The sequence below is a fragment of the Crinia signifera genome, chromosome 19 (genome assembly GCF_055691185.1).
Source record: "Crinia signifera chromosome 19, ASM5569118v1, whole genome shotgun sequence".
Taxonomy (NCBI): domain Eukaryota; kingdom Metazoa; phylum Chordata; class Amphibia; order Anura; family Myobatrachidae; genus Crinia; species Crinia signifera.
Genome location: NC_139226.1, coordinates 102,810,686 through 102,837,271, shown reverse-complemented (window position 1 = coordinate 102,837,271; position 26,586 = coordinate 102,810,686). Strand labels below are relative to the sequence as shown.

Genomic DNA, 26,586 nt, shown 5'->3' with positions numbered 1-26,586 from the left:
GTAATTTTAATAGATACACAGCTGGAGCTAAAGCTGCACACACAATATTGTTATCAATTTTCTCTTGAACTACCTGGAACTCTTGGACAAACCATAAAGTGCCACATCCAGTGGCCACATCCAGGAGCATGCTGTTGTTGGCTAGATGCAGTAACCTGCGGGAGCACGAATTGTTATCGATATAGGGGGTTATTGTACTTGATCGCTGTTGTGTGAATTCACAAGCAGATCGATTATCGAACGACTGCTCACGTGTACGGATTGCATATGGCCGGCAACCGGCGATATTTTCGCAAGTCATGGGTTTTCACTTTGTCTTGCGTGACTATCTGATCGCAGACCTCTGAAATGTTACACAACAGCGATCAAGTCTGAATAACCCCCATAGTGTGTACACACAATATGCACAAAACTATCATTAACAATATCCTTATCATGCCTATCGTTTAGAAAATCGCATAATGTGTACACAGCTTAAATCTTTCATTTGTATTTTGTGCGGAGACCGGGAAGAAGGGCACTGTTGCTGGAGGACTGGACTTGGGAAACACCGGTCTAAATGATCGAATGTAAACAGCCAAAGACTGTGCTTAACCTATTCCTTAAAGCTGAATTACCGCCTCATAGAATTTGACTAAGATGTTCCTCAGGGCTTCTCCACGCAGATAATCATCACACGGTCTGACAATTCTGTAATAGAAAACTGGTAAATCAATGCGCCATTTACTCATTTAAAAAGGCGACCGGGTAATTGGCTTGTGAATGAGAAGATCAATTATAAGCCTCAATTTCTTGATTGCAACTTGTGATTTGTCCTCCTCCGCACCGGCTGCAGCTGTGAGGGAAAGGGAGTAGCAACCGGAGAAAAAACAGCTACACTTTAATGAACATGATCAGTTGGTGGTAGTGCAGCTTTATATAGGGTGGATATATAGACCCAGGTTGAGTCTTAATCTGTCAAGAAGCCTATGTGTTAGTTGAAGAGGCTGTCCTTAGGTCACATGATCGGCTCACATCCAATCATGTGATGTCCACATTGGCCAGGTATGCCCAGGCGTTGTTCAACCTTTCGGCCAATGGAGATAATGCCAGCAGGTGTGGATAGCCTATAAAATGTGCTTGTGTTCTATATTATTATATGTATTGGCAAGCATTATATCATTCCTGTAGTTGGTTTGTACAACATTTGCTATTTTTAAGAAGTTAACAGAAACTCCATTTCTAGGTCTCCTGAACCTTGAGAAGCTCCTGCGCCAGTTTCTGATCTCCAAGGACTGCCTTTCCGTCAGGATGCTCGATGATAGTTGGGACCCAACGCCACTTTTAAAGGAAATCCGAGACGACAAGACTAACACTATCATAATCCATGCCAATGCATCAATGTCTCACACCATCCTGATGAAGGTACACACACACTATATTCATTCAGTGCAGGTTGGTTATGCGTTATTGTGTCCATTTATGCCATTTGTGTTCTTTTATTATGCTCAGCACACATTTCAGTGATGTTGGGGGAGATTTATCAAAGCTTGGAGAGAATAAAGGGGTTTATGTACTAAGCCTTGCTGAGAGATAAAGTACCAGCCAAACAGCCCCTAACTGTTATTTTAATGTTGCATGTGCGCTGACAGTTAGGAGCTGATTGGATGGTACTTTATATCTCTCCGCATTATCACATTCAAAAACTCATGTTGACTGTTCCATATGTCAATCTTTTCTATGTCGACCCTTTGCCATTGTTGACCATTTGTCAATATTGACCTTGTGCATGGTGACCGACCTAATGACTGTTTACATTGACCCTCTGATCAAGAACCATGGTGGACAGATACTATTTTTAATGCTTTTCTGAGTTTCATCTACAACCAATGTGTAACCAATCCATCATCAGGCTCTTGTTTAGAGTTAGAATCATTTTTTTAACCCAAATGTGGTCCTAAAGCTAATCCTCCAAATGTAGGATTTTTTTAAAACTCAAGATACATTCATTGTACAAGTGGAAGGACTCCGTGGATGGGATGTTTAATGCATTCCCACGGTACAGAATCTCTTATTGCCGAGAACAGCGAAGGAACAAAATTCAAATTATTGTGTAAAATCAGGGTTTAAAGTGTTCCTAGGAGGAAGTGGAGTTTATTTCCCCAATCTCCTAACCCCCCCCCCCCCCCCCTTACACACACACACCTTTAGATTTGTTCACACAATAGTACCCCCAATTCAAATTACACCACACAGTAGCACACTTTTATACACATTACAATGCATATAGTGCCCCTGGGCAATTTAACACCACACAGAAGTGTCCTAGTATTTACAAATTTAGTAGTGCCCCTATTCACATTACATCACTAAGTGGGTATGAATCATTGGATAGGCAGACATTAGGTCTACAAGCATTAGGTCGACCACTGATGGTCGACATGACTGAAGATTGACATGGGTTAGGTCGACAGGGTCATTATGTCAAAACAAGCATTAGGTCAACATGGGGAAGGTCGACATTCACCAGAAAAGAAAACCACGGGGACCTGAGGAGGGGACAAATGCCTGGCTGCTGGTGAAAGAGAATCATAGAGCCATCAGGACCTGAGGAAGGGGGCAGTGACTGCAGCTTGTCAGTGACAATAGCCCTGCTGGCATCTTCCATTGATGTGGGTGGTGGGATCGGCTTTTCTGTTGAAAGTACTGTGTATGGCCATGGTGGAGGTGGTACTGAGTTTCCCCTACCATAACAGGTGGTGAAACTCAGTTCCACCTAGTTTTTCTCCACTTTAACCCCTGTGTAAAATAATACATGGGCCCTATAATGTCTGTACAGAAAATATTTTGCCGAAACTGGAAGTATTTTAATGCTTATTTATGTTATATTTTTATATTTACATTTAATCTTTGTACAGGCCGCTGAGCTGGGAATGGTGTCCGCTTATTACACATACATCTTTACAAATTTGGTGAGATTTTTATTATTAAATATTTAAACCTTAAATTGCTTCATGTTTCTCGTGATATGTTTGTGGCAATAGCTTATACAATTTGGTCATACCGATAAACGTGAAGATGTTTATTTGTTTTTTTTAAATCTTAATTAACCCCCGGCATATTTTTCAACCAGGAATTTTCTCTGCAGCGCTTCGACAGCCCACTGGATGAACGAGTGAATATCTTGAGTTTTTCTATGTTCAATCAGTCCCACAGTTACTTTCCGGAATTCAAACACATACTTCAGCAGTCCTGGGAAGAGAACTGCGACCATTCCCCATTCACTGGTCCCGCAGTAAGTGCTTTATTTGTTATGGTCGAGGGGTGGTGTAAGAATGATTTGTTTAACTATAGCTGTTTGTTTGTGGTTTGTTTAAATTTTTGGTCAAAACCGTGTCCCCTTCCAGTTCTGGGTGCATCAGATTGGAAGTGCTGATTTTGTAAGGTCACACCAGGTGCTTTGCATTGTTTATGGGGTTGACTAGCCTGTGGACTGCATAATTTAACATTTTGGAACTTATATAAGTCAATATGTTGTGTTTTCTGTATCTCAGGAACAGGAAGTGAATGCTGACATCACTTCTGGGTGGAAGAGACATCACTTCCTGTTCCTGTTGTTGCCCACGTGGCCTTACATCAGCTGACCCAGTGCTGGTGTTTAGGTACTGTAGCTGCTTGACACCTAGATGGGTTTGTTTGTCCTGTGCTGTGGTGGAGGTGTTTTGATGAAGACTCGTCCTTTGCCGAAACATGTACTGTAATTGTTATGCTGTAAAAAGTTTAGCATAATACAAATCTTCATTGTGAGTGCTCTTTTATTTTGCATTTGAAGATATAATTGTATCTGCCTCTATTGGAAACCCTGGGTCTGCATCCCAGGTGGTTGTGATGGAGGATTGAGTGTGAGTGCCGATTGTCTATGGAAAATATTTTTTTTCCCCGCGAGCCACGTTTTCAGGTTAGGGTACAGAAGAAATTACAGGGAACAAAGTCAGGTGAGTATGGTAGATGCGGCAACAATTCATAGCGCAATTTATGCAATTTGGCCGCAACAGTTCCAGGTGAGGGAGCTGGTGCATTGTCGTGGTGGAGAGAAAAAACTAACCTATGAGTCAATCTGAAATTTGGTATGGCGTTGTTTAGAAGATGGTAGTACATGATAGTAATACCAACTTTCCTCAGTTATTTGTTAATGTGATCTTTTCTCCTTTATTATTAACTAAAATCCAGTTAACACATGTTGTCATTACTGTCTCAGATGTATGATATGGCAGGTGGGAATGTGTTCCTGAAACACCGCCACTATCCACGCCAGCCCAAAGCGTGGTGAGCGCAGCGAGCCCCGCGAGGGGATGCGTGACGTGTCCTCCCTACCTGTTCATACCCCACTATCCACGTCGGCGTGGAGTTGATTTTAAAAAGTGTGGTGAGTGCAGCGAACCAATGACGTGGATTACTTCACATGTGTTCCACGTCCCCTCGCGGGGCTCGCCACGCTTTGGGCTCGGGGGCTCGCTGCACTCGCCACACTTTATAATATGAACTCCACGTCAACGTGGATAGTGGGGGTATGAACAGGACAGGAGGACGCGTAATGCGTCCCCTCCCGGGGCTCGCAATGCTCGCCATGCTTCGGGCTGGCGTGGATAGTGGGGGTTTGAAAATGCCTCCTTTATTGTGCATAGGACGCACTTGCGTCCGCATACCCCCTTTATGCATGAGGCGCACGTGCTAATAATTACTGAGACGCAGGAGCGTCTGAGATTCACCTGTGTCTCAGACAGCTGGAGCGCCTCTCCACCGCATGGTCCCCTCTCCGCCAGCGTCCACCAGCGCAGGGGATCTGGCGGTTTCCGGCACTGTATGAGAGGCGCTCACTAGGCTTGGCATGGACGTCGGGGACAGAGCCATGGATTCCAGGGACATAGCCGGGCTGCCGTGGATTCACTACGCTAACTACGCTAGGCAGCCGTTGGGCTGCCGCAGAGTCACTATGCTAACTATGCTAGGCAGCCGTTGGACTACGCTGACAACAGAGCTTAGCCTACGTCTGCTAATTGGGCACCCGGCTAATACACAAGTACCAACAGGTTTTACAGGACCTATTGTATGTTCAGAGCCGGCGCTACCCACTCAGCGGCTCCTGTGATGCAGGAAGGCGCCGGACTAAAGAGGCGCTCAAGCCTCTCCCTGCACTACCACTCTGCTTCTGCCGGGACACAGTGCCTCCTGTACTGCACCTGTCATACAGACAGCGGTGCCGGAAGCACAGCAACAACGCAGTGCTGACTACCGCATCGGCTATCGTTTAATCGGGTCTTCCCCACCGAGAGTGTTCCAGTTACCAGTATTTTCAGCAATAGCCTGGACACCGCTGGGGCAGCTGCAATGTTGCTGTGCTTTGCGCTGCCTGTGTGACATGCGCGGGACATGCCTGGAGCTGCAGCTACAGCATGGACCATCCCTGCTTTCTCTTCACTGCCTTGGGTAGGTGTACTTGGCAGGCTACCAGCAACCCCAAAACTGCTGGGAAAGGGGGGAGGGGTAGGTTATCTGGTAATAAACACTTGCTGAGTGCTTTCACCCTAGACCACCAGGGAAAGCAGAGTTATAATAGATAAACTTCTTATTTTAAAAGCAATTAAATATGCTTATCCAAAACCACACAAATTAAATGTAAGACATCATTATATATATATATATATATATATATATATATATATATATATATATATTGCCTCACCCTAACCCCCTCCTTGCCCCAGTACTGACAAAACTGTCTAACTTTACCATATAAGCATTTAATGGTAGCTCCGTGGCAACAAGCATGAAACCCCTAGTAAGAAGCATGTAACCCCTGTATTTGAGCAAGAAACCCCTGGCAACGAGCATGTAACTCCTGGCAATGAGCATGTAGGTAAGCGCCACTTATGTGGCATAATATTTAACCGGCATTACAGTGTGTGGTATAATATGTATTAGGCATTATGGCGTGTGTTATAATATGTAATAGGCATTACGGTTGTGGCATAATATGTAATAGGCATTACAGTGGGTTATAACATGTAATAGGAATTATGGTGTGTGACAATGTGTTATGGGCACTACGGTGTGTGGCAATCATGTGTAATAGGATTTACAGTGTAAATTACGGTGTAAATTTTGCCGCAAGCCTACGGTGCGCACTATCACTGGTTTTGGTGTCTGTGGGTGGGTGTGTGTGTGAGTGTGGGGTACTAATTCGTTTTCTAACACAGGGCACCAAAATGTCTACATATCTACATATGGTATTGCTGCTACTAAGCCCATTATGTGTTTTTTCATCATGTGCCTTCAGCAGGCATTGAGGGCGCAAATTTTTAGTTTGCAGAGGGGCGTTGAACACCCTAGCACCGGCCCTGTGTATGTTTCCTTAAGAAAATATGTGTTCACCTGTGTTTGCAGGTGCAATTCCTGAAGTATAAAAGACAATATTAAGCATTTTACAGATTTCTCAAATCTTGTTAAACCAAATACAATTTCAGGACTGCTGCTTTCTGCACTGGGGAAGACCTGTCCTCTTACCTGTCCTCTTTTAGCCATTGAACATACAGTATTTATTTATTTATTTACAGTTTCTTATATAGCGCAGCATATTCCGTTGCCCTTTACAATTGGATGTTGCTTACACAATTGCTTACACCACTGCTGCAGTACTTGCACCCACAAACAAGGCATTTCCTATTTTATTTATTTTTCAATTGAATAAAAGCTTATGACATGTGGGAACCTGAATTTTTATGTGATGCTTTAAACCTATTTGCATAAAATATACAGTGCATGCTGTACGGAGATGGTTATTCTTGGCTACACACCAATTTGAGCTACAAATTGCCATTCGGTCTCATCCCTATTTCACAGCTCATGGGCCTTCAATAAGCAAACTGCTGAAGCAAACAGTTGGGACAAAACACCTGCATTCATATGCACATGTCCCAGTTGGTGATGCCACGCCTTCATTACTTGGCCACACCCCCATCCCAGATGGTTCAGTTTGTCCCACGACCATATTCAACCCCTCTTTTATGAAACAAGACCTCTACAATTAGGGGGATACTGTCATATTGTCGACAGCACTTAGGTCGACAGGTGGGAAGGTCGACAGGGTTCTAGGTCGACATGGGTGAAGGTCGAAAGGTGTTTTTTCACTGTTTTTTGAGCCGACATGTGCTGACAGGCGGTATTTCATGCCCTACCATCCACTAGGGCGTGGTGTGAGAATAAAATAGTGTGCCCGAAGCATTGCGAGTGAAGCTAGCGATGCGAGGGTCTGCGGTTGACTTCCAACTGTGTCCATGTCGACTGTGTCGACATTCGGGTAAAAAAAAACAGTGAAAAAAACCCATGTCGACCTAACCCATGTCGACCTAACGCATATGTCAACCTAAACCCATGTCGACCTGTCCCATGTTGATCTAGAACGCTGTCTACCTTCCCACCTGTCGACCCAAGGGTGTTGACCTAATGACTGTCGACCTAACTATGGTCGATAAAACGATCCCCACCCCATTTGGGGGGAAATAAATGGAACAGGAGACAGGAATTTCACCACTGTCTTTTGACACCTCGAACATTCAGCACAAAACTGAGCAACGTTCCTATAAACAAAGGGCCAAGAAATAGTAGGTGGTTACCCTGTGCTAAAAGGAGGTTGGCATCTTTTAATGTAGGCTGGCACTACATACTTCCATACCACCTCCTAATCTGGGATATCTTAATTCTGTTCTTTGGGGCAACATGACACCATATACTAAAACAAGGAGGATTGGTGTGTACCCAGCGCTGAAAAGATAATTAGCTGCTGGTCTCTTGTAAGGGGTTAACGCAAGAAACCCCAGTGTAGTTACAGACAAGAGAAAAAGGGAAACAAATGACCAGCGCTGTAGTGGATACCCAATCAAGGTTATCTTCAATGCAGTTTTCTATAAGACTCTCAGCAGATAATCTTCCTGTTGTTATTAGGAAGTAGACTTACAATTAAATTCGTTCAGGGGTGCCCGTAACGGTTTCTTTTCAAACAGCCCTCACACATGCAGGAGAATCGACATGCAGAAATAACGACATGAAATCAACTTACATGAAGTTTCAATCTCGCGTGCACATAAAAGGTTTCTTTGTTTGCCAAGTCAACGCAGACATCAGGGAACAGGTAACAGGGTCTTTATTCTTACACTTTCACAAATCCAACAACGACAAAACGGGGAAAAAGTGGAATGGAAGGTCCAGGCTGTGCAGGTGGGCGGATCGCTGGCCACACTTCTCCCTCACTCTGAAGCGTGCTGCAGACAACACCGCAGGTGGAAGGTCCAAGATTGTAGGTAGCGCCGTGTAGATCCGTCTCACTGCGCCTGGTGTATGTGCGGCTAAATCATCAACGCGTTTCGGATATATAACGATATCCTTTTTCAAGATGTGCCGCCATGAAGCCGGGAGCTGTTCTTATAGCACGCCTGAGTCAATCACGTGATCCTCAGCCGGCCGACTCATTAGTAAGCACTGGGGCGTCCTAACTAAGGATCCTCTCTTAAAAGATTTCATAGGACCTCGCCCCAAATTCACATACCGCAGGGCTGATAACCTCAATAATATTCTGGTCAGAAGTGCACAAACAGTCCCTAAACGTACCACCAGAGTGCTATCAAAAGGGTTTTATCGCTGTGGCACCTGCCAAATGTGCAAAGCATGTAAGACTGCACCAAAAATTACAGAATATAAGTCCAATACCAACAATGAAAGTTTTACCATAAATGATTTTATCACCTGTAATTCCAAGAACGTAGTGTATCTGTTGGAATGTCATTGTGGCAAGCAATATGTTGGACGGACAGGAAGACATTTTAAAGACCGTTCATCCGAACATATTCGTAATATAAAAAAAGGCCATGAATTACACAATGTTTCTTTGCATTTTAAGGAAATACATGGGTGTGATGTTAAAGGGCTGAAATCATTTTGTGGTATAAAAATCTGTAAATCCAGCTGGAGAAAAAATGATATAGAGGAACGTTTAGCCAGATTAGAGATGAAATGTATATTCACGCTTAATACCATGGTCCCTAATGGACTAAACGTGGATTACGAGTATAAATGGCTAATATGATATATGATGGGGGAGTGGGTGGTATCATACTAGCATACCACTAATTCTGTTTTATTCTCTCCCTTCTATCTTTTTCTCTATTTTTTTCCTCAAATGTCCGGCTATGTATGAGTTTTAGCAATTTTTTAAGTGCAATATATATGCTGCTATGACTTGTGTGCAATATTGTATGTTTTTTAAAACTTTTTATTATATTGTTTTAATCTATTTTAAATATATTCGCTTTCATAAATTTGTATCATTTTTGTACTTTATATACTTTTGTACTTTTTTGTATCTCCGGTTAAATTATACATTGTTATATATATTCTGTGGCACTATAGCACTTTATCCTAATTGATAGGTTAGAATGTAGCCATTAGAATATAGCCGGACACAGGTTATACATCATTGGCCGGCTGAGGATCACGTGATTGACTCAGGCGTGCTATAAGAACAGCTCCCGGCTTCATGGCGGCACATCTTGAAAAAGGATATCGTTATATATCCGAAACGCGTTGATGATTTAGCCGCACATACACCAGGCGCAGTGAGACGGATCTACACGGCGCTACCTACAATCTTGGACCTTCCACCTGCGGTGTTGTCTGCAGCACGCTTCAGAGTGAGGGAGAAGTGTGGCCAGCGATCCGCCCACCTGCACAGCCTGGACCTTCCATTCCACTTTTTCCCCGTTTTGTCGTTGTTGGATTTGTGAAAGTGTAAGAATAAAGACCCTGTTACCTGTTCCCTGATGTCTGCGTTGACTTGGCAAACAAAGAAACCTTTTATGTGCACGCGAGATTGAAACTTCATGTAAGTTGATTTCATGTCGTTATTTCTGCATGTCGATTCTCCTGCATGTGTGAGGGCTGTTTGAAAAGAAACCGTTACGGGCACCCCTGAACGAATTTAATTGTAAGTCTACTTCCTAATAACAACAGGAAGATTATCTGCTGAGAGTCTTATAGAAAACTGCATTGAAGATAACCTTGATTGGGTATCCACTACAGCGCTGGTCATTTGTTTCCCTTTTTCTCTTGACCATATACTAAAAGTACATTCTCATAGGTCCCTTTTAGAGCAAGATCTTCCATTTGGGCCTTTCATGAGTCAGCCTTTCAGAGATGGTAAAGAGGTTGGAAAAGGAGCAGTCCCTCTGTGACACCTCCCAAACTCGATGCCTGAATTGTCCAAATGATGAACACACTTCACGTGGAGGTCCCACGGTCCATGATTGAGATGCATATGCAGCTAAGGCCTCTCCTAATAGGAGCAGCGCAATCCATATGATCCAGACATTTTTGGACCATGCTTGTGAGGTAGCCACCCTCCCAAAATGGTGAAGAATGCCTCAAGATCAACTGAGAGCTGCATTTTGGGGCGTACTGGAGCTGCTGACACTACTTCAGCGGAAATTCTCTTTCTTGTTGCTGTTTCTGCAAAAAGTCCAGAAACAGTTACAGCATAAGCCTATGTGGTGGTTCGTTTAGGGTCCGCCTAATCCCACTTCTGACAACACCATAGCAGAACATGTCAGTTTGGCTAGTAGTGTCATCCCTGGCTTTCCCCATATGTATGAATCAGTCAGGATTTGTCTTCAAGGTATCCTGTGCAAGCAATGGCTACTTTCTTTTAATGCTTTTCCTTTAGACGATGAGTAAGACTACGGGTGGCCCACTCATAATCCCCTACAGGTTGAGCCTGCATTATAATATGATAATATAAAATATTATATAGATGTTGCATTAGACCTTAATGTCTGATGGTCACTGTGATTATAGGACATTTACTCCAGACAGTGCTAGAAAATGATGGAGTCCGAGAATGGGGAAGATGGGCAATTTGAGAGTATTGATGGTTGTGTCCAACTGGCTTCAGGATCTGGTCCTACCATGTAGAGTCCAGTGTGACAGGTCCAAGAGTCCAATTATGTGTTCCATGGACAACATGTGATACATGAGAGGTGATCCTGGTGCCAGTCTTACTGCTCAATGTGATGCTGTATGGAGTCTAGTTTGGCAAGACTAGTTCCCAGAGTCCAAAGTAGCAGTATTAATAGTACCAGTCTTACATATATAATGGTATGAGGACAGTGTGATTTATACTTACTGAGTAGCTATGGTGTCCAACAGCACACCCTGCATCGGTAGCAAATGCTTCAATCACACTACAACCTTCATATATTAAAATTAGTTTCATGTTCAAAAATAATAAACAATTATTTAACTAATGAGTTTGGTAAATGTGCACTTAAGATGGGAAGTTAAAGTCTAAATTCCCAGTCACTCAACAATTAAAATACCACCTACTTGGATAAACACCATCTACATAGTTACATAGGGCCTTATTCTAGTTCACTCTTTCTGACAAAATCCTTATTAGATGGACAATACCATGTGCACTGCAGGTGGGGCAGATGTAAAATGTGCAGAGAGAATTAGATTTGGGTGAGTTATTTTGTTTCTGTGCGTGGTAAATACTGGCTGCTTTATTTTTACACTGCAATATAGATCTCTATTTTGAAGTAAAATGCCACCCAAATCTAATTCTCTCTGCACAAGTAACATCTGCCCCACCTGCAGTGCACATGGTTTTGTCCATCTAAGAAGGAATTTGTCAGAAAGAGTGAACCAAAGTAACCCCCTTAGTTACATAGTAGTTTAGGTTGAAAAAAGACTTACATACATCAAGTTCAACCTTTCAGTACCGGTTAAATCCCTGGATGTTTTCATCGAATAAATGATTAAATGACGTTATTGTACCTGCCGACACCACCTCACATGGAAGAGAGTTCCAAAATGTTACTGCCCTGGCTGTAAAAAAGCCTTTCCATCTAATTGTTCTAAATCTTCTCTCCTCCAGTCTAATTGCATGCCCTCATGTTCTACTATTTGATTTCAAAGTCAATAGATGCCTGACATATCGTTGTAATTGCCCTTAATATATTTGTATATGTAAAGCATGTCACCCCTTAGGCTTCTCTTTTCTAGCGTGAACATTCCCAATTTTGCTAGTCTTTCCTCATAGCCTAAGGTGTCCATCTAGTAAGGTTGCTTCATTTAAACCTGGAACATTTCCAAATCCACCAAAGGTGATGATTCTTTTCCAAGTGGTCATGTATTGCTTTATTTGGACTGAGAACTCTAAGGAGGCATGATGTGCTTTTAGCCCATAGGAATGACTGGGCTTTATAAGACCAAGCAGGCCTTAGTTAGCCAAGAGTCAGACTTTGGATTCACCTCTGCATGCCAAGTTTTAACACTTGAAAGTATTCATTTAATACATTTGTAAGCATTTTTCCCAGTTGATCCACTGTGTTAATACATATATTGTAGCGCTGCTCTATTGTAAAACAATTTAAATAAGTAGACCAAAATAAATTTCTACCGCCATCCCCCACCAGCGGCAGGCTACCACCCCGTGGCAACGGAGCTTGGCGGGGGTCTCCGCTGCTTCCCCCGCCACCCCGACCCCCCCTCCCCCCAACTGGGCAGCGTATCCCTGAAGCGGAGACGGGCAGGGAGACGCTGCCCAGCCGCCGTGATACTGGGACACGCGTGCGCATAAGACGCACGCGCGTCCCAGTCTCTATCGCCGGCGCTCGCCAGTGAATGGGATCTGGCGAGCGCCGGCCAAGGATGGCAGCGGCTCCATCTGTATCACTTACATTTATGAATTTGGATACAACATTAATTAAATGTTAGCCACAAACATCTGGTTAAAAGTGTTAATTAATCTACTAGTCATATAAGAGTTTTAATTACTGAAACTTGACCAATTACTGTATTGTTCTTTCTCTGGACATCTGCCTTATGAGCGCCACATCCGTACACATTTATTTACCCAAGTAGCTCACTACAGAGAAACATTTAATTGTGGTCCAATTACATGTCTATACATTTGTATTCACTGTAGACGTCTGGACACAAATAACATAAAACAATTCTTGATTGCTGCTAAATCTATGTATGTGGGAAACGGAGAAGCACTAATGGGAACATAAATAGATTGAGTAGAAATGAGAGACAGACTGTATGGCTCTGGGGCAGAATTACAATAGCAGATTAGCGTGCGATCGCTGTATGTTTTGTATGTAAATAGCTTTGTTATTTTAATGGCAACAGTAAGGATCCGCCAAATGCAATTTTCAGATTGTCTTACATTAACACAGGCTTGTCACCTTGCGCAGAATTGCTGTTATGCGCTAGCGAAACAGCTGTTATTATATACTAGGTGATTCATCGCGCCCTACGGGCGCTCTTCACACCGGCGTAAGGGGCTACGCCCCTTAATTTGTGAACATTTGTATTGTGAGAAATATGGTTAGAATTGTATGAAAGATGCCCTGTATTGCAGCTTCTGGCAGTGGGTGAGGGTCCAGCATGGCAGCACAGGAGTACCGGACGGTGGCCCTGAGTCAGTGTCTCCTCCTACTGGGTGGGAGTTAGGGTGCATGAGAGCAGGAGGCTGGGATATGAGGCATGATAGGGGTATGTGGGCAACACAGCGTCAGCGATTACCCAGTGGTGGAAGTTACGGTTCAGGAGAGCAGGAAGCTGGGTAGTGATAGGGGTGTGTGGGCATACGGGGGACTAAAGAGGGTGGAGGACACTGTGCAGCTTCTGCCAGTGGGTGAGGGTCCAGCGTGGCAGCACAGAAATACAGGAGTCAGTGTCTCCTCCGACTGGGTGGGAGTTAGGGTGCATGAGAGCAGGAGGCTGGGCGGTAAAGCATGATATGGGAATGTGGGCAACACAGGGTGAGCGGGTCTCCACTGGCGGAAGTTACGGGGCAGGAGAACAGGAGGCAGGGCAGTGTCCTCCCACATTGATGGCAAAAGTATTCAACATCGGCCATAAACCATCGATTATTTGAAAATCATTGATGGTCGATGGGCATCCCTAGAACTGGAGGAGGGTGGGGGACAGTATGCAGCTCCCGGCAGTGGGTGAGCGTCTCCTCCCACTGGGAGGGAGTGAGCGTGCATGAGAGCAGGAGGCTGTATAATAGTGGTATGTGGGCAAGACATTGATAAAAGTTGTGGCGCTGGTGCAGAGGGCAGTGGGGAAACCTGCAGTGCGGCAGCCAGGGCCGGATTTCCCACCTAGGGGCGGTACCTGCTTGTGGTGGTACAGGATCCCCCATTGTCACGGGGGTACGTGAAATGCGGGAGCGGGGGCCGCGGTGGTCCGCTGGGGGGTGGAATTGCCGGAAGGGGGTCTGGGGGGTCCGCAAATCGTGGGCGGGGGTGCGGGGGGGCTTGAATCGTGGGAAGGGGGGTCCGCAAATTGCGGGAGGGGGGTTGTCGGGGTTAGTGAATTGCGGGAGGGGGGGTTGCGGAGGTCCGTGAATTGCGGGAGGGGCGCGTGGGGTGCCGTGAGTCAAGGGGTGGTGGTGCGGGGGTCCGTGAATCACGGGAGGGGTCATGAATCGCAGGAGGCGGGGGTCGTGGGGGGGCTGCGAATCGCAGGAGGGGGGGTGTGGGGGGTTGCCGTGAATTGCATGAGGGGGGCGTGAATCAAGGGAGGGTGGGCGCAGGGGGGTGGTGCGGGGGTCCGTGAATCGCGGGAGGGGGCATGAATCGCGGGAGGGGGGGTCGTGGGGGGTTCCGAATCGCAGGAAGGGGGGTATGGGGGGTGCCGTAAATTGCGTGAGGGGGGCATGAATCGCGGGAGGGGGGGTCCCCGAATGTGTGAATTACGGGGCTGTCGCAAATCGCGAGAGGTGCCGAGGGGGCCCGCAAATTGCGGGAGGGGGGCGCTACGGGGGGTTTCGTGAATCGCGGGAGGGGGGGTCGTGGGGGGTTGCGAATCGCAGGAAGGGGGTGTGGGGGGTGCCGTGAATTGCGTGAGGGGGGCATGAATCGCGGGAGGTGGGGTCCCCGAATGTGTGAATTAGGGGGCGGTCGCAAATCGCGAGAAGTGCCGAGGGGGCCCGCAAATCGCGGGAGGGGGGCGCTACGGGGGGTTCCGTGAATCGCGGGAGGGGGCAGCGCGAATTGCGGGAGGGGGGTCGCAAATCACAGTAGGGGGGGGTGCCGTGAATCGCGGGAGGGGGGGTCGCGGGGGGCCCTTTTAATGCCGGGAGGGGGGGTCGCAGGGGTCCCGCGAATCGCGGGAGGGGAGGATGCAGGGGTCCTGCGAATCGCGGGAGGGGGCTCGCGGGAGGGAGGGGTCGCTGGGGTCCCGCGATTTGCGGGAGGGTCGCGGGGGTCCCGCGTTTCGCAGGAGGGGGTGGTTGCGGAGGTCCAGCGAATCGCGGGAGGGGGTGGTCGGGTCTGGGACGGATATTAGACAGCACTTACATTGACAGCCATTACATCGACACCATTAGTTCGACAGCTCAATAGGTCGACATGGTTTTAGGTCGACATACCATTAGGTCGACATGTCATTGTGTCGACAGCTCATTAGGTCGACAGCTCATTAGGTCGACATGTTTTTAGGTCGACACTGCCATTAGGTCGACAGAGTCTATGTGGACAGTCAAAAGGTCGACATGGGTTTTTTCACTGTTTTTTGGCCGAAATGTCGACACAGTCGACATGGACACAGTTTGAAGTGTACCGCAGCCGCTCGCTATGCTTCAGGCACGGTGCCTCGCTGCGCTCGGTACACTATTTTATTCTCCCACCACGCCCTAGTAGATAGTAGGGCATGAAATACCGCCTGTCGGCACATGTCGGCTCAATAAACAGTGAAAAAACCCATGTCGACCTTTTGACTGTCGACATAGACACTGTCGACCTAATGGCAGTGTCGACCTAAAAACATGTCGACCTAATGAGCTGTCGACCTAATGAGCTGTCGACCTAATGAGCTGTCGACATATTGACATGTCGACCTAATGGTATGTCGACCTAAAACCATGTCGACCTATTGAGGTGTCGAACTAATGGTGTCGATGTAATGGCTGTCGATGTAAGTGCTGTCTAACAATAGTCCAGATACCGGGGTGGTCGCGGGGGTCCCGCGAATCGCGGGAGGGGGGTCGCGGGGGTCCCGCGAATCGCGGGAGGGGGGGTTCGCGGGGGTCCCGCGAATCACGGGAGGGGGGGTCGCGGGGGTCGCGGGGGTTCCGCAAATCGCGGGAGGGGGGGTCGCGGGGGTCCCGCGAATCGCGGGAGGGGGGTCGCGGGGGTCCCGCGATTCGCGGGAGGTCGCGGGGGTCCCGCGATTCGCGGGAGGGGGGGTCAGGGGGGGTCCCGCGATTCGCGGGAGGGGGGGTCAGGGGGGGTCCCGCGAATCGCGGGAGGGGGGGTCGCGGGGGGTCCCGCAAATCGCGGGGGGTCCCGCAAATCGCGGGAGGAGGGGGTCGCGGGGGGTCCCGCGAATCGCGGGAGGGGGGTCGCGGGGGTCCTGGCAGAGGGTAGGGATGTGCAGGAGTAATGGTGGATGGTGGCTGTGGAGTAATGGTGGATGGTGGGCGTGTACTGTAGCCCTGGCTGGGCGGGGGGAGGTGATGTCAAGGGGGTGGAACGTCAGACACATGAAAGTGAAACTGTCCTACACAGGAATGTTCTCCACTGGGGTTGAGTGACAGATCTGGCTAAATATATAAGAGATTAGTTTTTATGTTGTGTCAGGGACAGCATCTTTACACATGAAAGTAATGTGGAAGATCCAGTCCAGGTTTTAGAGCAGCAGCAGCGAAACTGTTGTAATCCAGGGTTGGACTGATTAGCAGCACCTGTGCTCTTCTGATATAAGTGTTTCCAGGGCAGGAGGTCATTGCTCCTGATGGAATAGCTGCCCAAGTGATAGGCTGGGGGTGTGGGCTACGGTAGGGACCACTGGAGCTTTCTGAAGAGTTTGTACTATGCTGTGATACCTGTATGCTGCAATGCTGTATTGATCCTTGCTTATGCGGATTACCTGGTATGCTGTTTACCTGCTTCTAAATAAAGACCAAGACTTAATCTTATCCAGTGTATGTGATTACTTGTCACAATGTTTAAATTAAACTTAAAATTTCCGCTAAATGTGATGTGAAACTTATATCATGTATAACTTCCGTTTTCAGTTGTCTGCTGCATTGCTGTTTGACGCTGTTTACGGAGTTGTGAGCGCTGTGCAGGAACTGAACCGAAGCCAGGAGATTGGCGTTAAACCCCTATCGTGTGGATCAGCACAGATATGGCAACATGGCACCAGCCTTATGAACTATTTACGAATGGTGAGGAAGGGTGAGGGATTCAGGTTTTTCATATGTTTTGGATACATACTAATTACCATTAGTAAAGCATATGGCACACATGTTTGGATTTATTTTGGGGGGTGCCGTCCATATAATTTCCCGGGTACTCCACTGGTACCAAAGTCTGATGCGCAGAACCGTGTCAGAGAAGATGTGTAGCCCGTGGCTTTCTGTGATCGTCTTTCTCTTGCACAGGTAGAGTTGGAAGGTCTTACTGGGCATGTGGAATTCAATAGCAAAGGTCAAAGGACGAACTATGATCTCAAGATTCTGCAGTACACCAAGACGGGTTTCCAAGAGGTAGGGGTGATTTGAACTTTCTTTGGGTTTGTGTACAAGCATAACACTGGGGATATAATCATAGACAAATAAAAATAGTTCAGAAACCATGCAAACAATTTGAGTAGAGCACGAGGGGACAAATCTATGGGTATTAATAACTAATTATTGGTGTAATGATAGGAGTAATGGCCACCTCTCACCGAGATAATTAGGCTTCAATTTTAAAGTCAATCAGTAAGAAGTAACTCTTTACATAAAGTTAGGAAAATATTACTGTATGTTTGTACTGTACTTTGGGGTTCATGTATTGAACCCAAGATTTGCACTGTGCCTGCTCTGCAACCAGAGGTATGCAACTATGGGTGATTCCAAGTCATATGCAATCTGAATGCATCTCCACTGGTCAATGAATGAGCATAACAATAGGAAGTTCTCACGTAAAGCTCAGTGCTGGCGGGTAAAGGTCCATACACACTGGACATTTGTCCATACACACTGGGCATCGGCTGCCGTACAATCAGGCTTTTCGGGGCCTGGAGTTGACTTCATACAACTTCCGCTAAAACACCTGGGCAGGCCTGCGCTTCCTGTCACTCCCAGAAAACTGCCGGTTACCACCCTAAAACTGTGGCTTCCTGTCAGATACCTTGCAAACGACCAGCGATTAAATAAAGTAGCATGCTTTTATGGTGATGTGGCCTTGCGAATGCGTACTTCGGGCCACACGCGTGCGCAATCTATCGATAATCGCCCGGCCTGTGTAATGGCAGCAGCATAATCAGGCCTGAGTTAGACCCAATATTTGGATGATTGTCATGAAATTCCAGAAAATAGGTGTTCAATCCAATACAAGAATAAACACAGCAGCTGAATAAACGTACAGCTTGGCGATTATTATTATACGGCTGAGGAATAGCATCAGAAGAATTCCCCACCCGCTAGGTGCATGCCACATCTGATGTAGATAATATAAGGTGGCAGCAGGCAATGCACAGTCAGCTGTGAGAGAGCTGTCACTGGCCTAGCTGACGCTGGCGGATAATAGACGCTCTGCAGGTCACAGAAATGCCTGGGGTTCTGCAGCAGCACTTTCTGGTGGAACAGGCGTGAGAATGACAGATTTGTTTCTTTCAGGACAGGGGGGGATTTAAATGAAGGCTTTGTGTATTTGTCTTCCCTTAATAATTGGCTGAATTTACTACCAGAAATGTGAAGGAAAATGTTTTCTTTGATAATAAAATGATTCTAGTATTTGCGCTCAAGTTATTATTGATGAAATTCTACTTTTTAGTTATTAATTATTTATTACCAGTTATTTATATAGTCAGCGACCATCCAATGATTTCTGTAGCACCTCTCAGCCCCTTTCTCCAGACTCCTCTCTGGTGTCTTACTTCTGTGAGTGCCCTGTGCGGGAAGCTGGCACAGCTGACACCCGCCTCCCCGCACCCGTGTCACGGGGCCATTTGCATGGGAACCCCCATGAAACGCTGGGGGTTCCCATTGCCTCTGCCCCCTCTGCCGACCCATGCCCCCCGTCTGCACTGCTAGGTGCAAACAGGACGGCGAACAGGCAATTCTCTGTGCCCGCTCGCACCCAGCATCTGCACATGCGCGGAAATGCTGAACATGCAGGCGCTGAACATCGCTCCCCTGCACGTACACACAGGGGAGCGTGTAAATCAGAAAAGGGGCCAATATTTGAATATAGATTGTAAGTTCCCTGCCCCATTGGAGTTTACTATCTATATGCCCTACCACATGTACATGCACACACATTTATTCTAGGGTTAACCTAGTTGTGAGCCAGTTAACCCACAAGTATATTTTTGGATTTTGGGAGGAAACCGGAGTACCTGGAGAAAACCCACGCAAGCACAGGGAGAATATACAAACTCCACACAGTTAGAGCCATGATGGGAATCGTACCCATGACCTCAGCGCTGTGACGCAGCAATGCTAACCATTACACCGTTTGTGCTGCTCATTTGCAATTAACACTGCAAGACACCCATTTGTGTTTGTGTTTACCCTCGCAGATTGGACAGTGGCACATCAATGATGGTCTCTCCATGGACAAGAGATACTTCTTGCAAAACCACTCAGACAGCCTGGCTAATAAAACACTGATAATCACCACTATCCTAGTAAGTTTCTCTGACTCACTTTCTATTTGTACAGAATAGATTGCCTTTAGTTGGTCATGCCTTATTGTATTTTTGTTATGTAGGGTGCACACCAGAACAATCATGATTGTGAACAGATTGTGAGACGGTCGTACGACGGTCACACAATCTATATGGAGCACATGATCTGCACATGATCTGCTCACGGTCTGTACCCAGCAGAAGGGATCTTTTACAAATCCTGACTGCAGCAGGTAGGAACTCCAAAACAACCAAAGGACCAGCAGCGACGTGCATCGGATCGGAATCGGATCTAAACCATGCAAAAACATGCCCAGTTTACATACAATCGGTTGAGATTATATCAAAATTGGGGGATTTGAGGCCACATCGTTCTGGTGTGTACCCAGCATTAGTTATAGGGTGATGTCATGTATTATGTATACTTTTTGTCTGAGAAAATGACTAGCAGGTTTTGGTTTAACGGCAAAAATATATTGGTTGGATGACAAACACAGACAACGAGACATTAGGAAATCTGCTAAGAGAAAGCCATTCCTGTTAGCAAGGATGCAAATATTGCCGATGGACAAAACCATGCTGCAGTACAGGTGGGGCAGATGTAACATGATACTGACATATATATATATATATTTAGTCACTTTTGCTAAATCACTATTATTCATGACACATATTCTCACTCGTTTCCTTTGTACAGTACCAAATCACATCATTCATTTTTCTGTGGGCTGAAGAGCTAAATCAGACTGCAACATAGCCATACAGTAGTAGCATAATTCTGTTTAGTAAAACACAAGGGTTAATACAAAAAAGTAAGAAAAATTTAGAAAAAGTGAATACAATCTTATTTGAACCCCAATCATGTAATAGTCGACAATCAGCTCCACATAAAAGCTGAAGTCATAATCTTACTCAGCAACAGCCGCTGGTTAAGTCTAGGATGTGGCTAACCCCCAATATCCTTCTTCAAGAACAAATATAATGTGACACAAACAAGGTGAGAGGTTAAGCCACAATATTTCTCAGCAGCTACGTCGACAGGACCTTATTCTGGTTGACTTTGAATTCGCAGCCTTGCAAGTCCCCCAGATACCCCTTGTTGGTCCACCCCCCCCCCCCCTCTCCCCTCGCACAACAGGTTCGTCTGCACAGCTGCGAATGGATGTTTAACATAAACATCCATTCGCAGCCTATGAGGAAACACCCACATCATTCGATGGTCGCCTACCATCGAATGATGTGAAGGGTGCACGCATCTCTAAGTGACTCTCAGGTCAGGAACTGGGCTGGCAACTGACAGCCGGTGATGTCAGCTGGCCGCCCCCTGAACCCTCGTCACCGGGTGATTTCCATGGGAATGCCCAGCGTTTTCAAGGGCCCACCACCCCATGCACCCACCCTCAGTCTTGGGTGCGTGCGCCCAGCAAACCCTTTTCTTCGTGGCCGCACGCACCCGGCGCAAGCACATTTAAAAAACATTGCACTCGCATGCGAATTCCCAGAGTGTGGAAATCAGAATAACCCCCCAAAAAATAATCCCCTGAAAAACAAATGGTCTCTGGTCAGAAACAGGGTGCAAAACACAGCGGAAAAATATTTTACATTTAGATAAAGGCTATTTTTCATCCATTTTATTTCTCTTTCCTTCATCTTTCTCTTTGGTCATCTGTCATAGAGAACCTCACAAATACGCAATTTCAAGATACTAGCGCATATTTTTCAAGGCAGTTTGGTTTCTTTGAAGATTTCTTAATCCACGTCAGCCTAGCAATTACAGCGCCTTGCAAATGTTCTTTGAAGGAATCCCACAGGGAAGGGCAACGTTACTGATTGTGCATCACAGAAAAGTACTCCTCCCAATGATGTACTACAGTAGTTTGGAACCCAGGGTGGGCACAGAACAAGAAAGCATTGACTTCCCAGAATGACTGCCTTCTTTGCATGTTAAGTTAAAAGGTAGCACTAGTAGGAAGTGGTCCGAAATATTCCTGGGCTGATACAGCAGGAAAACTGCACTGGCACACCAGACCAACCAAACATCTTCACAAAGGGAGCAAATGCCAGACAGACACAATGTTCTCTTCATAGACCAGACGTATCAAGTTTCAAAGTGATAAACAACCAGCCAATTAGCTCCTACCTGTTATTTTTCAAACCCAGCCTGTAACATGACAGGTTGGAGCTGATTGGCTGGTTGTTTATTACTCTACATTGTATCACTTTTTGAAGCTTGGTACATCTCGCCCCATATCTCAAGTGAGTCAAGGAGAACATAAGGAACATCCCACACACGAAGTGAAGTTCACATACTGCAATTTGGCTTGAACGAAGTGGTGACACATAGGGACACTTAGGAGTGAAACAGCCTTACTGATTGTGAGAACATATTATAAAGAGGAAAACGGAGCCTGGAAATGTACTGGAGAAATCATCGCCTGCCATTTGGACAGAATGTTTTCTCTGAACTGAGTATCAGTCATTCTCTGGAACTTTTCATTATTGTGTTTGATAATTGAATTAGCACCAAGACTTGACTATTTGCAGAGTGCAACCACCACAGTGTCCAGCTGTTCATGTTACCAGTTCGGACTGCAACCACTAATTTTCCAGCATGCCCATATGGGGAGCAAGATACTGGCAGGGGCATCAAGTGAGGGGAGGGTACTAATTACCTAGGCCCGAACTTGTCAGCTCCTGACGGGGCCACAAAGGCTGTTTTTTGTACTTATTTGGAAGGAATGTTGCCATGCTTCCTGGATTTGGTCCCCCCCCCCCCCCCGACACACACACACACACACACACACACATTCTCCCAGAACCCGTAACCCTGGGCCCACATCACCTCTCAGTAACTCAGTAACAGTGTGCCTTCGTCTGACCATTCCAGAGCCACGTTACAATTATCACACGGAACTGAATTGCCTCCAATACACTGTTTGTTCACTACGATGTCCAATGTATATCCAATATGTATCCACCATACTACCTTATTCATCTTCCAACCTTCGCCACAGTCTAATTACTGTAGAGCGGGGGTCCTCAAACTATTTTGTTCTGGGACTCCGTCGGATAAATATAAATAATGACAGGACCCCAGCAAGTGACTACAGAAGGTCATCACATCACATGTGTAGTCATCAGACAGCACACTAAAGCTGTCAATACACTTTAATGCTGGGTACACATTTTCACAATGTTGGCATGATTTGCCATATCAGAGCAACAAATTGTCTACATTGTGCAGTATGTGCACAGTATCATGCAATCCCGTGGGTTGCATGCAACATCTTTCGGTTGGCCGTGCAGCCAACCGAAATATAACGTATGCCACAGCGCAGATTATTAAAGGACAGAATGATGGATTGTTCCGTCATTATTACATCACCCAGTGTGCACAGGCAATCAGGGATGGTCTGGGGCCAAGGCCAATCTCCCCGACCATTGGGTCGTTTGTCCGTCCACCTAGTGTGGACCCAGCCTAAGATTACCTGTCCAATCAACCAAAACAAAAGAGCAAGTGCAATTCTATGTGCGCACCTGATGCTAGGGTGGGTATCACCTAAGGGCGTTTCTCAGACACCCAAAAACGTATGCAATAGGAAGAAGGTAGGTTCAACCACCACCAGCATAGGATAAATAAAATTATACTTTCCTTCTACAGGTATAATCCTTTCTCTGTATACACTTGCATATGTCATATGTTTCCTCTGCTCAGCTTGTATTCATTTGCACATGAAAAAAGAGCATATACATGACATAGTGTATACTGTTTTAATCTCTAACATGGGAATATAACATACATATAAAAACATCAATTGACAATTTGCACACAAATAAAATTCCAAAGTGGCAAGTGCATCAGATAGGAAACTTAGAGGTAGTTACCAGATGGCCAGTGAACCATAAACAAATATAGTTCAAAATGAGCATGCAAAATGATTCCACGATCGCCCGGGCACAATCAGGATCATGCGCTGCTTCAGGATAAACGTCCTCTAGTCCAGTCTAATGTCCCTGCCCGCCGACGCGTTTCAGACTCAATCTGAGTCCTTTTTCAAGGCTTGTACTTGTGTGCAGGTTTACAGTTCTTTTATCCAGTTCTAATCTCGCGGTGTTACGCGAAAACCCCGGCACTTCCGGGTTCGCGGCACCGTGCTGACGTATCTAGCGGCGTCCCCGTCATAACGCGGTGATACGCGAGTACCCGACACTTCCAGGTTCGCGTCAACGCGCTGACGTCCATGGTTGCGTCTGTATCATTGTGTGATGACGCTCTAAGTAACCTCCTTCTTCTCCGCTATTCTAGGCATCTTCTTAGCCCGGTCATGTGATCACTGCCACTCTCACATGATCGGGAGACGATGCCATTCGCGTGTATTTGACTTCCGCCCATACATGCTGTGGGCATATGTAATTTGCCTTGGATGAAAGAAGATAAAATACAATAAATACATAATATATAAAAGACAAGTTAAAATCTATTTATAAGAACCATTTAAGCTCAAAGTCTGTGTTAATACCATTGGGCTTTAAGGTGTTAAGATTATAAATAGTTTGCATTTCTATTTTGGCCAGTTGGACATCCGTGTCCCTACGGCGACAATGTCCTTCCACATATTTGATTCCCAGGAATATTTTGATTTCATTTAGGGAGCTATTGTGATGTGTTTTAAAATGTAAAGGGAGAGAATGCGTTTCTATTCCCTTTTTAATATTCCTGATGTGCTCACTTAGACAAATCTTGAGTGGCCGGGATGTTCTGCCAATATAGAATAAATTGCACGTACACCCAATGGCATATATCACGTTCTTGGTGTTGCATGTAATAAATTCCCTAATTTGGTGTTCCGTGCCATTGATGTTAACTTTTTCCACTTTTATATCTCCTTTAATGTTAATACATGCACAACAACTCCCACATCTGTGGAAACCCCTGGTTCTTATTTGTCGTCTCTCCAAATTAGACGGGTGCATACTTTTTGTCAAGTGGTTGCCCAAATTGGCAACCTTCCTGTAGACGAAGGATGGTCTCTCAGGTAGATCCATGCCTATAATAGGATCCCTTCTGAGTAGATTCCAGTTTTTTTTTATGGAGTGTTCCAATTGTTTATGTTGTTGGCTGTAATTTGTGATTAAGGCATACTTCTTGTTGTCTGTCTGGACCTGAGGCCCTTTGTTTTGAAGCAGAGCAGCACGTTCAATATTGTCCACTTTTTCTCTCTCCCTATCAATGATCATTGGGTCGTATCCACTTTCCTTGAATTTCTGAGCCATTACTACGGTTTGATCTCTATAGGTCTGGTCCTTCGTACAGTTTCTTTTAATTCGTTTGAACTGTCCCTGTGGGATGCAGTCCAACCAGTTCTTATAGTGGCAGCTTCCCACATGGATATAGCTCTGTGAGTCGGTCGGTTTGGTATATGTTTTCGTCTTCAAATAAATATCTTTAGTATCTCGTAGATGTGATGGATTACCCAATACCAGAGGTTGCAGGTAGTAGTCAATAAACTCGGATAGATTAGACGTCACCGAGTCTATTCCTGCAACGATTGGGCGTCCTGGGGGTACCAAGGGATCCTTGTGTACCTTGGGTAACACGTAGATAACGGGGATCACTGGGTCTGGAATCCACAGGAATTTAGATTTCTTTTCCGTCAAAGTACCATTTAGTTGGTGGGTGTCCAATATGGTCTTTAACTTGTCCATGATTTTCTTTGTGGGGTCGGACCTGAGTTTCTGGTAGGTGTCTTTGTCTCCCAATTGTCGTAAGACCTCGTTTTCATACCATACTGTGTCCATTACAACCACGCCCCCGCCTTTGTGGATTCCAGACCCAGTGATCCCCGTTATCTACGTGTTACCCAAGGTACACAAGGATCCCTTGGTACCCCCAGGACGCCCAATCGTTGCAGGAATAGACTCGGTGACGTCTAATCTATCCGAGTTTATTGACTACTACCTGCAACCTCTGGTATTGGGTAATCCATCACATCTACGAGATACTAAAGATATCCTACAAAAAATACCTAACCTGGAATGGAAAGAAGGATACACACTAATAACAGCAGATGTGAAGTCGTTATATACGATCATCAACCATCAACAGGGAATCGACGCCATTACAAGCACTTTATCCAACAGCACTTTAGAAACAAATCTCCAAGAATTTTTAATACAGGGTGTGACCTTCATTTTAGAAAATAACTATTTTATGTTCAAAGGTGATTTTTATGCACAGCGGGTCGGGACAGCAATGGGCACCAGGTTCGCTCCAAGTTATGCAAACTTATTTATGGGACAGTGGGAACGTGATTTTATATGGAATAATAATCCGTTCGGAGCGAACCTGGTGTCTTGGAGCCGATACATTGATGACGTCCTGTTTTTATGGAGAGGAGAAAGATCCCTTTTAAATGATTTTTGTTCTTATCTTAATACCAATGATTTTAACATCGAATTCACTTTTAATATCAGCGAATCGTGTGTCAACTTTTTAGATATAACTATTTATTCAGAAAATGGAGGTTTGAAGACGAAAACATATACCAAACCGACCGACTCACAGAGCTATATCCATGTGGGAAGCTGCCACCATAAGAACTAGTTGGACTGCATCCCACAGGGACAGTTCAAACGAATTAAAAGAAACTGTACGGAGGACCAGACCTATAGAGATCAAACCGTAGTAATGGCTCAGAAATTCAAGGAAAGTGGATACGACCCAATGATCATTGATAGGGAGAGAGAAAAAGTGGACAATATTGAACATGCTGCTCTGCTTCAAAACAAAGGGCCAGGTCCAGACAGACAACAAGAAGTATGCCTTCATCACAAATTACAGCCAACAACATAAACCATTGG

The 26,586-nt window shown here is 45.6% G+C and overlaps 1 protein-coding gene across 7 annotated transcripts in view; it reads left to right on the top strand.

The window, feature by feature from the left end:
- The window catches only part of GRIK4 (glutamate ionotropic receptor kainate type subunit 4), a 234,319-nt gene that overhangs the window by 166,558 nt on the left and 41,175 nt on the right, over window positions 1-26,586 (top strand). For 4 of the 7 annotated variants that reach the window (XM_083163052.1, XM_083163055.1, XM_083163054.1 and 1 more), the window contains 6 exons: window positions 1,226-1,404; window positions 2,898-2,951; window positions 3,113-3,274; window positions 17,123-17,285; window positions 17,496-17,596; window positions 19,618-19,725. In XM_083163052.1, the coding sequence (XP_083019178.1) occupies window positions 1,226-1,404; window positions 2,898-2,951; window positions 3,113-3,274; window positions 17,123-17,285; window positions 17,496-17,596; window positions 19,618-19,725 (767 nt within the window). Of the gene's footprint in view, window positions 1-1,225; window positions 1,405-2,897; window positions 2,952-3,112; window positions 3,275-17,122; window positions 17,286-17,491; window positions 17,597-19,617; window positions 19,726-26,586 lie in introns of all 7 variants that reach the window. The other 3 variants (XM_083163057.1, XM_083163058.1, XM_083163053.1) reach the window with 2 other exon arrangements.